The sequence below is a fragment of the Saccopteryx leptura genome, chromosome 2, assembly GCF_036850995.1.
Source record: "Saccopteryx leptura isolate mSacLep1 chromosome 2, mSacLep1_pri_phased_curated, whole genome shotgun sequence".
NCBI lineage: Eukaryota > Metazoa > Chordata > Mammalia > Chiroptera > Emballonuridae > Saccopteryx > Saccopteryx leptura.
The window spans coordinates 305,324,574-305,340,576 of record NC_089504.1 but is presented as its reverse complement, the minus strand read 5'-3'; the positions used below and the strand labels follow the sequence as shown (position 1 = coordinate 305,340,576).

Here is a 16,003-nt window from a genome sequence, read left to right as displayed (position 1 = left end):
TTTTGAGGGAAAATTTTCTATAAATCAGAAAAAACGTGGAGCTGCTGTAGCGAATAGAGTGGGATGCCCAGAGCACTTTTTTCCCAGGGGCACGGCGAGCACCTCCGTGCAAGGCAGCACACGCTGACCAGTCACCGCTCCACGCGCACAGGCACTGGTAGACCCATCGGAGCCCCGGTAATCACATCGCCAAGAGAGAGTCTTACTCAAAAGAGTTTGCTAAGACTGAAATCAAGGGCTGGTGTCCATGGGGTTTGGAGGCCAGAGATGCAGAAGGCAGCAAGGCAGGAGCACCAGTTGGTGGTTTTTATTTTTAAAGGAAGGCGGAGTTGCAAGCTTTGCTCAATCAGAACCCAGTCCCTGAGGGGCCTGGGGAAGGGAGGCAGCAGGGCAGAGCTGAGAGAGGGGCAGGCTCACGCTTGCTTCTCAGAGACAGGGGACAATACCCGCAGTTTTCTTATCTGCAGTGTGCTGGGAGAAAAATAGAAAGCACACGGAAAGATAAGAGAGCCAGCCCTCTTCTCTTCTCTTCTCTTCTCCCGAGATAGCCCTCAACTCATTATGTATGTCCAGAATGAATCTAAATCCATTTAAATTGGCTCAGACACCAGACTGTTCAAAACAACTGCTTTCCCACAGTTAAGCTGGGGCATCCCTTTCTTCTCTGAATATACACATCCTATCTTGGTATCACAAAACCTTAGAATTAAGAGGTGCCTTAAAGAAATAAAGCCCCAGCTTCTAAACTAACAAAACTTCCATGTTTCCCTGCAATGAGCCACAGAGGCTAACAGTTTCTAGAAAACCTTAAAGTATTACATTTTTATCATTGGTAGCTTTAGAAGAATGCACACAGATAACATTCTTCAGGTATGGATGTCTGAGGAGAACAAGGCACATAGCCAGGCTTTGATATAATTGCAAACATCACCAGCTCATCTTCAGAGTCTATGACAAGCCCAACAAAGCCCACTTGGAAGCTCTCTGGCATGCTAAGGAAATTCACATTCTAGCCTGTTTAAAACCATACTAGGTATGTTATACCAAATATACAGGATAGAGCAGGGGTCTCAAACTCGCGCCGCATGAGGCCCGCCAAACAATTTTGTGCGGCCCACAGACTAATCCACGAAGTTCAAAATATTTTGGATAAAATTAAGTAAGCCTAGGGGCCTACTTGTATTTTTCATTTCTCTAGCATCCTAGCTAGATATTAGCTTAGTTAACAGCAGTTGTGATGCGAACTACAGTTTCTGGTCGTTTTGTGACACTGAGTAAACTGCATGTACGATTGTGCTTGTTGTACTGATTTTTTTTGTTGTTTTCAACTGCAGTGAGAAAAGTGTTGCGTAACAGTTGTCTTTTGTAGATCTAGTGCGGCCCGCCGAATGGCTGTGATCTTGCTCTGCGGCCCACATGCTGAGTTGAGTTTGAGACCCCTGGGATAGAGTATACAAACACCTTAGAAAGAGAGAAGGGCCCTGATAATGACTCAGGATATTGAAAGTCCCTAGAAGGGTATGAGAAATTCTCTGAAGGGGTCAAAAGCCTCGCCTTCAGTTTGGACCACTCATCAAGACTAGGATGCGGCAGACCAGGGGACTAAGACGTACAAAGTTAATTGGGAACTGGAAATGTTGGAAAGTCAAGATGGAGAATAAAAAATTAGGAGCGTGCAGAAAAAAAATGATATGTCACATACCCAACGAAGCCCATATGATGACTCTAGATAAAAGAACCAAGTTCAGGAGTGCCACCGAGAAATGCGGGTTAGCTGAGACTAAGTTCTTTTTACTAAAAATAAGGACATGCACTAGAGCTCTCAGAACCCTGGACAAAATCAAAGATAAAAGTAAAGGAGCCCAGGAGAGCAGCAAGGCCTGAGAGTGCACACAAAAATGCCAAAACCTTATCTTGCCAGGACATAGGTAACAAGGGAAGAGGCAGACAATGATAGACGACTGGACTAGAGAAGAAGAAGGTCTGCATATTGGGAAGGAGGGGTCCACTCATCCTTTCACCAAGAGATGTGGCTTCCTCTAGATGTGCCCTGTATCTGAGGCACAGTGAGGCTTTCCCCAAAGCAGGCAGGCATCTGCATAAAAGAGCTTGGCAGGCCCACAAACCGAACAGAGATGCTGAGGAGGTATGAGCATGCTCTGGCCGGCACGTGAATATGCTGGGAAGCAGTAGACAGGCTGCAAACTGGTATTCTTATTTCTCTTCTGCCCCACCTGGTCTCCCCATGGATGCATAATGCAACACTCCCCGGGCTGCCATCAGATGACCTGAGAAACTCTGGCAGATCGGACCCCCTTAGCAGAGGACGCAGTGGTTGCAGAGTCCCGAGAAAGCTCATCAGCTCCTGGGCAGGCAGGTCCACTGACCCGAGAAGTAGGATGGGTTAACATGCTGCCCTTTTCCCAAAGCTTACAATGTTCCCCTAAAAGGATTAATGGCCAAGCAGCACTCTGAAAAGTAGAATCAATGGCAGAGCACCATGCACCACAGCTGTTACTACTACTGATAACCAGACAGAGAAACAGGCACCCAGGGTCAGAGACAAAGAAGTCTTTTGGCATCAACACCCTTGTGGGGAAGACTCAAGAGAACGCTGATCTTGCAACGTCACCTTCAGCTGCTTATTATTTACTGAACGAGTTCCAGTATGAATGATTATGATGAACACAGCAGATGTTATTAATTTGGCCTTTGCTAATGCATTAGACACAGTACCTCAAGAAATTTTACGTGGGAAATTAATTCAAATTGGCTTGGTTCACTATGCAATCACTGAAGATTAAAAAACAGCTAAAGGACGGTAAACAAAAGACAGTTAAGTGACAGTCCATGCAGTGAGAGACCTAGGGTCAACGCCAAAGCCATTCTTGTCTAGGCGCTCTATTCAGGGCCCCGGGAGGCAGACACAACTTGCTAATGAGATCTGCAGAGGACACTAGGCTGGGAGCTAAGAGGAAGCCCATCGACAGGGGTATAAAATTACAAGGCAAAGCTCAACTGAAAAAATAAAACAGAGCTAGTCTATCTTGGGGAACATAGCCCTAAACCCCCATAATAGTCAATAGACAGGCAGGATAAGGGGCAGAAGCAGCATGTAAGAAGAGGTCTGACACGCTGTAACATGACAGGAGCAAGTACGGAAGAATGTAAGGGGAAAAGGAGGAGTGCGTCACAGGGAATGGGGCTTCACACTGCAGGCAAACCAAATAAACCAGAGGGCCAGGAAACACGTGGTCTTAAAGTGAGGCCAACTTTATCATTTAAAAAAAAGGGGAAAGCCTGACTAGACGGTGGTGCAGTGGATAGAGCGTCAGACTGGAATGCAGAGGACCCAGGTTTGAGACCCCGAAGTCACCAGCTTGAGCGCGGGCCCATCTGGTTTGAGCAAAAGCTCACCAGCTTGAACCCAAGGTCGCTGGCTCGAGCAAGGGGTTACTCCGTCTGCTGAAGGCCCACAGTCAAGGCACATATGAGAAAGCAATCAATGAACAACTAAGGTGTCGCAATGAAAAACTGATGATTGATGCTTCTCATCTCTCCGTTCCTGTCTGTCTGTCCCTATCTATCCCTCTCTCTGACTCTCTCTGTGTCCCTGTAAAAAAAAAAAGGGGGGGGGTGCCTAGTCAGGTAGCTCAGCTGGTTAGAGCTGAGGTTGTGGGTTTGATTCCCGGTCAGGGCGTATACAAGAATCAACCAATGAATGTATAAATAAGTGGAATACCAAGTTGATGTCTGTTTGTCTCTTTCTCTCTTCCTTTCTCTCTAAAAAATCAATAAATAAGAAAATTTTAAAAGAGGGTGGTGCATTCTGCATTGAAAATATTTATTAATGGCTGTAAAACCACTATTCCTGTCAGGCAGGTCTTCCAGTCTTTCTCAGATCTTCCTCCTTCACCTCGCTCACTGGGGGTTAGCATTCAGAGACAGCACTAGCTGGCCACTGTGAGGCTCATCGACCATACCACTCCAAAGGAAATTCATGCTGGCCGAGTCTCCTAAATCTTTATGAAGTCTGTACTGCCTTCGAGCAATGGAGGCTCGAGGAAGTGGTCAATTTCTCTCCCTTTACTCAACCTGCAACAGTGTGGTGACCCTGAAGCTAGTTTCCCCATCAGCAGTCCAAGAGCAATGGCTCCACACAATTATCTCCGGGCAGCTCAGCGTTTCTGCAGGCCAGTGTCTTATTACAGTCCTTCTGCTCGGTATTTGAGTACTAAAGAGGCTGTTTCCTTCTTATAACCTAAAACTTCAAATATTTCACCATCTACACATTCAACACTATAGCACAACACAGCTACTTCCAACAGCATAAGAAGAGAGCCTGTGGTGGCCTCTCTTTCCAGAGCAGCTATGCAAATTATTTTCATGCTTACCTGCTGGTCCGAATAAAATACTCACGAGCGGCACAGTGAAGCCAGGACAGAACACAGGATTCTAGATCCCACTGTACTGCTAGGTGTTCCGCTACGCTGGGAACACACAACTTCTGTTTCAAGTCACCTCCTGATCAAGCTGAGCACATCCAGCACAGACCCACCCCCAAACCTCACCTTGAGTCCAGTCTAATCGTCCATTTCCTAGGGTAACTAGATCATCAAGTAGCACTTAAGAGACATGAAGCCACATTTCCCATGATAGGTTCTTTCGGCCTAGTTGACCTAATGCCAACACAGACGGAGAGAAAAATGAGGATGTGAGGAAGGCTTAAGAAAAACACCATTTGTGGACTCGCTGCCTTATTATTTTATACTAGCCATTAGTGACCAGTATATACTGGCCTGAATGACCAAAAATACTGGTATTTTCACCAACTTTGTGCTCAAGAATTAGGTCCCAGACAGAGCCCATTGGGAAAAGGCCACAAAAAAGAATCCAGAAAGCTGCAGCAGTCTGACAGGTGATTTCTTAGCTGACATTCTGTGTGGCATTCTACAAATGCTCTTCGCATCAGGATGTGACATGGTGTGAGAGGTAAATGTCACATATCAGGGCCATGTTCTGTGTCAAAGAGCAAGAGAAGTGACCTCAATGACAGTCTGAAGTCTAGATAACAATGTGCCCCAACACATCCCTCCTCTAACTATAGAGCATAATCTGGCAATTAACAAACTCCTAAAACTCAATCAGCACTAGGTCATGGAGAAATGGCTGAGGCAAGCACCTGCAATGCCTTAAAAACAATGGATATATTTTGGTCAAGTCTCGAGCCCTCTGCTGAGCTATCCAAGTCAGTTTGGCAATAGTGGCTCAGTTCTTGCTGTGCTTCCTGGGAAGTCTGGGAATCACTCACTTACTAGCACCACCCAGTGACAGCCATCTCTGGGAGTAAAGCCTTGAGGAATATCACTGGTAAAAAATACTGCTGAGCAGAATGCATGTCCTTGGGGCAACCAGCCACAGGGATGAAGGACAAAAGTAAAATGTCACAGGGCTTCTCAAATGCTCTCCTGCCAGCTGTCAGAAGTGGGAAAGCAAAACTCATTTCCTAATAAATGTTTTCATTTCCTTTGTACATGAATAAAGGTCAGAGGTGATCAAGGAGGGGCCGGGGAGCTGGGGCCCCCGGAGGGAAGAACCTGAGGTAAACGTCCTGCACAGGGAAGCAGGGCGTCACTGTTCGGCCAGGGAATGGTGACAGCACAGTGACGACAGGGGTATCTTACAGAGCCCTTGATCTACAAAGAAAGATCAGCTCCAATATATACCTATTCCGCAGATTTAAAGCAGAGGCCCAACTGTGCTTCCCCAAGGCTAGACGGCAAGTTTGAAGTGAGCCCCTTCTTTCACGGGGAAAACTGGACTAAGAGGATACAGGCGTTCTCAGCCTATTAGTTCCCCCAACATTCTGCTCAAGGTTAGGCAGGCCACTGGGAAAGAAAAAAGTGGGGCCATGGATCCCGATGTGTTTACTTTATAATTACCCGTCTCACCTAGCCTCGGCGGCCAACAGCTCGTCATAGTGAGAGGACCTCTGGTCGTCATCCTGCCGGTATCGGATCACTGTGGCCAGACCTTTGCTGACAAGGGCCTCTGCAATGTTTCTGCAACAGAAAAGATAGGTCAGTGAGCACCAGAAGTGCATATGGGGCTCAGTCAACAGAAATAATACGTTAGCACCTGGAGGTCTTAACGGGTCCTGGCAGAGGGAGGGAGAGGCAGGGGACTTGAAGACCAATCAGTTGCTAAGCTAGAAATCCAAATAAAAGATGGAATAACAAAGTTCCCTAGCTCAGCACATTTTTGGCTAGTACAGTCAGATGCTATATCAATCCATACATAAAAATGAGCAGAAAATATCTATAAGAAGCCCACATTCGGCCAGGCTATTTACAGAAGGTTATAAACAAGCCACTACCCTCAAGAAAAGTCTGTTCTAAAACATCAGGCACACTGATTTAAAACACAGACACACACAAACACACACACACACGACCTAAATTTCTCAAAATCTCCTTTCTAGCCTATACTATAAGTAGAAAATGTCTTGCTCCAGGTTGGCGGTGTTAGAAACATTTGGTTTAACTAACACTCAGTGTGCTCCTGCTCAGACCTCCTGGCTGTGGTTCTCCCACACAAACAGGCAGCAGAAGGTAAGGCTATGAATGAACTGTGGGGGAGGGCTGGGGAAACGTGGTTAATAAAAGTTCTTAGGAACAAATAAAATCTGAGAGGACCAGCATTGGAGAATATTCCCAACAGTTCTTTCAGGACTATATAGACTACAGACATTTAGCTGCCTTCTTAAATCAATCCTCAGTTGTGTTGAAGCTTCTTGCCTTCACCGGGATCGGAAAGAGGTGGCACTGTAGGTGACCTATATCCACTAACCAGAGGAGAGTGAGCTGGACATGACTCTCCTTGTCTGTACATTACTCCTCATCCTGGGAAGGGACCTTGATCAAAGCAATCAGACTCTCAAAAACAAATGATCAAAAATTCTCTGTAGCAAGTCCTGGAATTCAGGAGGTATGATATTATTGGGGAGAGTGGTGGTTATGTCTTTCTTTGTGTCTGTCATAATTACATGAACGGCCCCACTCGAACCATCTGGTTAGCTGCCCTTTAGGGAGGGGGATGCGAAGCAATAGGCTACTGTACCATATGCCATGATTTAGTGTTTGGAAATGCAGTTAACTCGTAACACACTGGTGTGCTTGGAGACTCAGACTGTGGAGAGGCTGGGAGCTGAACTAACCACTTTCTGTGCATGTTTAAGCCCATTTCAGTACAGGTTCTCTTCACCAATGCGCAGGGGCTTACTTTTTTAAAAGATGGAAAATAGAAAACCGTGTGTGCAGGAAGGGAATGAGGGAAAGACGCTGTGGCTGACGCTTTTCTCATTACGGCCCCTCTGCTGCCTGTTTATCGCCCGCCAGCACGATATTAATATCTCTGAGCCGCCTCGGAATTAGCACTTCTCAAAATCCACTCCCACAAAGAGGCTGCTCTGCTGGCCACCCTGTCTCCTGAGTCACCGCACAGGCACGCTGGCAAACGCTGTCATTATCAGAGTTGGCTTTGGCAGCATGGAGAATGCCACCAGCCCCGAGTCAGCAGCTGTAGATGTTGATGTATGGTGAGACTTTAAGGGTGTCACCATGAAGCCCCAACAGGGCAGGAGAGAGGCTCCACCCACCAAGGAGCTAGAGAGAAAACTGGGGGGAGCTCCACTGTGACAGGCTGTGATGTCGGAGCAATTTGAAATGCCAGAAGAACAAAGACATATTTGTTACTGCATTCTGAATTAGTGCGCATTGACATTTCAGTCAATACATGGGGCCTGGTGGAGAAAGTTGGAATGACAAAGCAGGCCAGAAAAAATTCACACACATAGGCTTCTATCTGAAAAGCTAGAGAATACTAAGCAAAACAGCACAAATGTTTAATGATCCACTCCTATTAATGCCGCTCAAATCAATTCACAGAATTACTGAGCCCTGCATGGCACAATAGTCCCCATCTCCACATGGCTGCTACCTGCTGTATCCTGTCAGCAAACGTCCACAGGCCAGTTAAGGCCTCGGATCTCCAAACTCCACACCCGGCCCACTGCCCTCCCCTCCTTCCTCTCTGAAGTTCAGAGTGTAAGCCATATTCTCTTAGCTTCATATCCCTAATTACAGATGTCTCCTGGAGGAACAGTTGTGGTGCTGGCGCTTAGCAGTAAGGAGAGTAAAAACACATGAAATAATAATAACCACCATCATTACTGGGCATTTACTATGAGCCAGGCATGAGAGAATCACATCCCATGTACTTTCTCCTTGGCGTGGGTGCCCCACGGGAACCCCTGGAGTCTACCTTCCGGAATAAATGAGCAGGTCTGACAGGGCAAGGGCTGCCTCTCTCTAATCCTGTACCATGGGGGATGGCACCACACTGGGCAGAAAGTACACAGTATACATTTTCTGGATGAAATAATTGAGCTTCTTTAAGATAAATCATTTTTTCAATGTGACAAAATCACAGCACATTATGAAAATGTTGAGAGACTCTGAAATATCAGAGAAAACACCTAATTATTTTGGAAGCATAGCACTGAAACATTATTTATTATCCTAAGTATATACATATTAGCCGAGTTTGCTGAGAACAGAATTAAGGACAAAAGCTTTCTACAGATGCCTCACCAGCTTTTGTCTTTCTCCTCTCCATTATCTAAGACTTGAACTTAGAGAGAATGAAAGGGATGGAAAGAAAATGGAATTAGCCTAGACCCACGGATTTGACTCTCATTCATTTCTTTTGACTGCTAATGAAAGGTCAGGAGATATTCCCCTGGCCAAAGATGGCTCAGAAACCAACACTGGTGTGTTGATCATTTGCCCAGCGAGAAGAGAGAACATTAAGTTATGTGCCAAACATTATGCTGCTTTAGACAAATTTATAAGTTCTGCTTTCTTGAGTGTATCAGTAATTCCACTCCAATTACACATGTCTGGCTTGACTGGATAATTCACAATCAGCATACAAAAAAGATACTAACAGCCCTGGAAGTCTAACAGGAAGTCATCTCTCTATCAGCTAGAAACACAAAGAGAATTAGTGCTGGGATTGAACTGCTTCTCTAAACTAAAAGAGAAATTCAGGTTCTGTTAAAAGTGAAGTTTCCATTAGACATGATCAGATGATAGAAACACAACCAACATAGGTCTCATTTATGGGCTTTCTCAAAAAATCTTTGTAGTTAGAATGTCCCCCTCCCACTCGTTTCCACAGTAAGCAGGTTGTTTAATAAGCACATATCTTTTAATAATAAGGATACCTTTGAAACCATGGGGTCCTGGTAATCTGCCAACTCTAAGATTGGAAGTAACAAACTATATATTGATAGGTCAGATAATTACATAAAATCACTAAACTACTTAACACTGTGTATGTACACATATATGTATATATGTATGTGTAATGTTGGAACAATCTAGCTTACAGAAAAGTTATACATACTATAAGAACATGCCCTCCATCTCTGAACCATCTGAAAGTGGTTCAAAGGCAAGGAATCAGGTGTACTATCACCCCCAAATACTTTAAAATGTGTGTTTTCTACAAACCAGGACATTTTCTTATTTAATCAAAATACAAGGAATTAGAACCAAGATATCAACATGAACACCTTACTACCATCCACAAACCCTACTCAAATGTTGCCAATTGTTCCAATGTAAGCTGACTGTCCTACAGCTTACATTTTGCCAATAAAGTACTTAGGAAAAAAGGGATCTAGTTCAGAATCAGGCATTATATTTAGTTGTCATGTCTCCTTAGTATGAAACACATACTCGGTCTTTATCTTCGAGTATCATGCGTGGCCTTGACACTCTAAAGAATACAGACCACTTATTTGGTTTCTCTGATGTTCCACGGTGATCAGATGCAAGTCATGCATCTTTGGCAGGAACATCACGGAAGAGCTGCTGTATTGTTCCCTTAGCCTCCTCTGAAATGATGTATAATTCACTATCGATGCTCACTTTGATCACTTCATCAGGATAGTGTCTCCCAGGCTTCTTCACTGTAAAGTAACTTTTTCCTCTTTATAATTAATAGGTATTTTGTGAGAAGATACTTTAAACTATGTAATTTTCAGCCCTCACAACCCCAAGTTATTCATTTATTTATTTGTATCAGTATAAACTCATGGACTCTCATTTTATTCAAAGGGTTATAATCCACTACTAGCACTATTTATTTTGATGATGAAATTGTTCCCAATTCGGCTAGTGGGAATTGGGTTAAGTGGGCTTCCGTGTCCTGTGGACGTGTCCCCATTGTTCTTTGAGCATTTCCTGATTTCTAGCACAACACATTCCAGGCTTGTCTTGTGCTGTTTTCTGTGGCTCTGAACTCAGCCATTTATCTAAGCAAGCCCACACTTACATCATTATTTCTTTTCTATACATTTATTTCTGTTACTATGGAAAACCATGTGTGGCAGTCATGAAAATGTGCCTCTCGGATCTCTGACTGCAGGAAGCATAATTGACTGACAGTCACAGCTGCTGTGCTCGGAAATCCATCACTGCTTCAGCCAGGGCCGAGCTCCCCCCCCTCCCCAGCTGCTCCGAGCAGTGACTGAGCACGGCAGAGACACCATGGCCGGCCTAGCGCAGTCTTGGGACTCCTCTGATGGGCCCCTGGCTCGAGGACACATCTGCTTTGCAGAAACTTACAACTGACTGTCCTACAGCTTACATTTTTCCAATTCAACATTCCTTCCTCTCCCCCTCCCCCCCGGGCTAAGGTCCCACTGTGGTCTGATGACTTCCCAGCCTGGGCCTGGTCTAGAGCCCTGAGAAATTTCGCCTATTAATCTCTCGCATATCTAGTCCCAATTTGCCATAGACTTCTCAGAAAACCTGAACCATGAGTTCACACAGTTATCTACAATCCTAAACCAACATTACAGGGTTCATTTTAGTTTTCTTCCCTCCCATATTAATACCTCCCTTCTCTGACTGTGGGAAACCTGGCTTGCATTAGCCTTAATTTTTTACTCATAAGAAAAAGCTCCTCTGTATATACAACACTTACTCATAATTCTGTGACTTCCATGATTTGGTGCCTAACAATAGAGCTAATTTAAAGGGAATACACCACTCAACAAAAAAGGACCTGGGTTAAATGGATAAGTATTTCAAAAGAACGGGTATAAGGAATGATACCATAACACACGCGCGCACACACACCCCTTCATTCTTCATGGGAACAAAGATAACATAATTCTCAATGGCTCTGGCTCATAGATCTCTATCTAGCTATTTGAGCTTAACATATTCCACTTAAAAACCATCTACATCTTATCAGTCACTGAGGTGTCCGTGGAGATTATAAAAGCAGAATATTTTCCTTAAGGCAAACAGACATGTGGGCACATACTGAGAATAAAGCAAGCCCATAAAGAAATGCCTCTACAATGTATAGTATTTCAGTCAAGGTTAAAGCAAAGGGTTGAAAGATAATTAACAGCTCAATTCATTTGTAACAGTAACATCATCTACAGCAGAGACACATATCTCATGTGCACATGCATGCACAAAAATACACTCCCCATACAATTTCTTTACAATAATTTCAAGGCCTTGGCCCTGGCTGAGTGGCTCAGAGGATAGAGTGTTCTCTCAAAATGCAGAGATGGCGGGTTTGATCCTCGGTCAGGGCACATATAAGAATCAACCAATGAACGCACAACTAAAGGGAACTAATAGAACAGTGAATTGTTGCTTCTCTCTCCCCCTATCGATCTCACTAATGAAAAAAAGAAAAAATAATGTCAAGGCCTTGTGGTCAAATTTTATAAACTGTGCACGAAATGCATCGCATGGCTATTTACTGAGAGAACATAGATCCAACAAGACACTGGGCACGAGTCTGGGCCTCTGTCATTTGTGACCCTTAAAGACTTCTGTCTTGTGCTGGAAACCACCTCCATTTCCTTTTCACAATGGCTGCACCTTCACCACAAAGACAGGCTTCCTCACAAGTTCTAGGATGAAGATCCCCAGCTGACAGGGTTCCAACATTGATTTCTAACCTAACAGACTGCTTGGCTCACTTCTCAGCTCCACAGGGACGCTCCGCTGTGGGGCTGAGCAACACGGAAGCTTCATGATGCTGACATCTTTCTGTGCAACCAAGTTAGAGACAAGCGAGGAGGAGGAGGAGGTCACCAAAGGCTTCGATAAGGAAGCAGAAAGCAGGAAGACTGACAAACTCTTTTCTTCAGAGTATTAGGTCCAGGCCCTGGTCGGGTAGCTCAGTTGCTTAGTCATCCTGACATGCCAAGGTTGCAGGTTCAATTCCCAATCAGGGCACATACAAGAATCAACCAATGAATGCATAAATAAGTGCAACAACAAATCAATGTCTCTCTCAAATCAATCAATCAATCAATCAATAAAAATAAATTAAAAATACCATTAAAAAAAGAGTATCAGGTCCACTTTTACTCATATAATATGTAAAATGTGGGCTTTCCACAAAGTGGGGACAATGATAAATGGCTAATGGCCCAAAGCCTCCATTCTCTATAGGTTCATATGAGGAGATCTACTATCCACACGCAGGCGTCCCCAAACTATGGCCTGCGGGCCGCATGTGGCCCCCTGAGGCCATTTATCCAGCCCCCCGCCGCACTCTCGGAAGGGGCACCTCTTTCATTGGTGGTCAGTGAGAGGAGCACTGTATGTGGCGGCCCTCCAACGGTCTGAGGGACAGTGAACTGGCCCCCTGTGTAAAAAGTCTGGGGACCTCTGATCCACAGGAACCAGACAAGTTCAGGCTTGAGCTAGACTTGGTTTTTATAGGCTGACCTAATGAGCCTGTAAACTCTAGATGACAGGGAGAGTGAAACTCTAGATGACAGGGATCTGCAAACAACTGACAATAAACAAATCTCTTCTATTAAGTTAGTGCTTTTCAACCTGGCCCCAAACTAGGAGAAAAGTCCTACAGAGCAGCAGGTAGCTTCCAAAAGCTTGCACGATGACACCTCCACACGGTCACAACTGACCTCTCCCACCCAGTGTCTTTCATGTTCTAGTCTCCCGTGACGTGAATTCCCACAAATCTAAAACTATAATTTCCCCCATTTTTTCTTAAAATACATCCAGGAGGTGCTTCCCACATAACCGAGCAGCATATGTAGGCTTGTTTTAGAAGCATCAATAATTAGAAACATCTGAGGTGGCACAACATCCTTTATAGATTTACCAAATCTCTCTCCTACTGTCTTCCCTGTTTTTTTTTCAGTTCTCCCTTGAACCAATGTAAAATTCTAAAAATATCTAAAATCTTTTTTTTTTTCTTTTTATCTTTTTACTCTTATCTCCACCTTTGTCTATTTAACAAGTCTTGTCTTCAGGATCACCACCAGCAGCCCCACCAGAGGTCCTGTGCAGTGGCTAGGACCTTTCCCAGAATGCATGACAGACTGAAAACGAAGAGGATTCAAATGCCTTGATGTCACTACCCAGTCTTTGGAAACTAGGATAAAATGAGAGGAAAACCGCAATGATTATCAAGGGTTGTATTAAGGCACACGGAGTCTTAGGGCAGGCTCTAAGAGCCAAAGGTAACTGTTTTTGACAGTTACCTGACAGCTATGGTTAGACACAGCATGACCCACAGAGCAACCTGACTCCAGAAAGCCAGACACAAGACTAGGCAAGTGTGGAATGGGACTTATTGGAACAGCCTTCGAAGCAGGTCACGTGAAAAAGCACTCTTCAGACGTAACTGTCCAGTAAGTTTTACTTCATGTTTAACGAGCACTCAGAATATGTACAAGGTTCTAAACACAACTGCTCTTCTCATGAGAGCATTTTCTAGAGAATGGAGATAAGATATGAAAATCAAGAAACAAAGAAGGAAAGAAAAAAGGAAGGAAGGAAGAAAAAGGGAAGAAAGTAGAAAGAAAAGAGATGGAAAGAAGAAAAAAAAGAAAGAGTTATTTCATGAAAAAAGTACTGCTTGCAGGAGATAAATCCTTGAACCCTATGGCACAGACTCATCCAAACCTCATTATAAAGAACAGGACTACTCCTGAGCACAGAGAAAGGCCTCTCCAGCCCAAGGCCATGCCCCACTGAGAACCAACAGTCCTCTTCAGTTTGGGAGGAAAAGAAATAAAACCAACAATACCTAGGGACCAGGGTTTTAAAAGTGAGTGATGAAGACATGTTAGTTACCGTATTTTTCACTCCATAAGATGCATCTGACCATAAGACACACCTAGGGTTTTAAGGAGGAAAATAAGAAAAAAAAATATTCTGAATCAAATGGTGTGTTAAAATATTTAATAAAATACTGTATTTTTCGTCCCATAAGATGCACGGGCATTTTCCCCTTCACTTTTTTTGGGGGAACAAAAGTGCATCTTATGGAGTAAAAATACGGTACTTCATACTCAACTAGCCCCAAATAGCAAATTCTCTACTCCAAGGTAGCTCTGGGCCATATCCCACTCATTACCTTATTTCTGCTCATGCCTCTCCAAGGGCACACCTACCACCTCTGATCTCCTGAAAGAAAAACTAGTGGACAGAAAAATAAAATAGAAATATAGAGTAATCCCCCCTTATCTGCAGGGGACATCTTCCAAGACCCCCATAGATCGCAGAAACCAGGGAGAGGACTGAACTCTGTATGCACTTTCTCTTCCCATACACACATTCCTATGATAAAGTTTTACTGCTAAATTAGACACAGGAAGTGGTTAACAACAATAAAATAGGACAATTATAACAATATACTGTAATAAGAGTTATCGGAATGTGGTCATTTGTTTCAGGGGACCCCTTGCTGAAGTTCTTCCTGTAGTCTCAATTCTTCTGGGCGCACACCGCTACCAATCCAAACACGTTTTCTGATGATGTCTTCTACCCACACACTTAATGCTTTTTCCATCTTAACTAAGCACATAACGCATCGTGGCAGTTAACGTTTGCAGTCGGAGGTGCAACAGCAAAACTAGCACTAATATATTTTTCCTTCTTTACCCTTTTAGTGATAGAAGATGTGTTCTTAGGGTTGATCTTATCAACCTCAACCTCAGTACTTGATCTTTCCCCCTTTCTTATTAAGTGGACAACTTTCACCTTTTCACTTAAAGAAACCACTGCATGGCTTGTCTTTGGCACATCTGAATTGCCATCTTTGCTACTCTTGTATTTTGGGGCCATTACTAAGTAAAATAAGGGTTACTTGAACACTATCACTGTGATACCATGACAGTTGGTCCGATAACCCAGAGTGCTAAGTGACTAACGGGCAGGTAGCAGAAACAGTACAAAGATGCCAGAAAAAGGGGTGACTCACATCCCAGAAGGAAGGGAGAGCAATAGTGCGAGATTTCATCATGCTACTCACAACAGCGCACAATTTAAAACTTACGAATTATTAATATTTTTGGACCATTGTTGACTGTGGGTAATTGAAACCATGGAAAGCTAAATCGCAAATAAGGGGGAACTACTCTGCAAGGAAGACGTAGAATTAAACGCCTAACTCACTGCCTAACTCTACTAATGGAGAGAGTAATGTTGAAAATATGGGTCAGAGCGACTTAGAAAAGCAGGGGGAAGAACTGTAACACCAAATAACTTTATCAAATAGTTATGCTCACTAAACAGACAATTCTGTTCTGCCGCCAGGATTTCTGCAATACTGTAATCTTATTGTCACTTCTTATATACTTTTGTTTATTCAGCAGTATCATGGATATGGCTTTATAAGTCAAGGAAAACTGTGGTATTGTACTCAATTATGCCAGCTCCTCTCTAAGAAGCACTTACACTTCCAAGTAAGCAAAATATTTGAAGAGGTTAGAACAATAATGAACCTTGGCTATATGTATGAGGGGCACATTAAATATCAGTGGCAATAAAATAATGTCACCTTCAAATATCTAATATTTCCCCCATCTCCAATCCTCAAGTTCAGACAGAAGGAAAACAGTGAAAACAAATATCTGTTTCACAGA

General features: G+C 43.8%; 1 protein-coding gene across 1 annotated transcript in view; it reads right to left on the bottom strand.

The window, feature by feature from the left end:
- SND1 (staphylococcal nuclease and tudor domain containing 1) overlaps positions 1-16,003 on the bottom strand; it is a 444,392-nt gene that overhangs the window by 191,209 nt on the left and 237,180 nt on the right. The window contains exon 13 of the mRNA XM_066362596.1: positions 5,952-6,062. Within this exon, the coding sequence (XP_066218693.1) occupies positions 5,952-6,062 (111 nt within the window). The remainder of the gene's footprint in view (positions 1-5,951; positions 6,063-16,003) is intronic.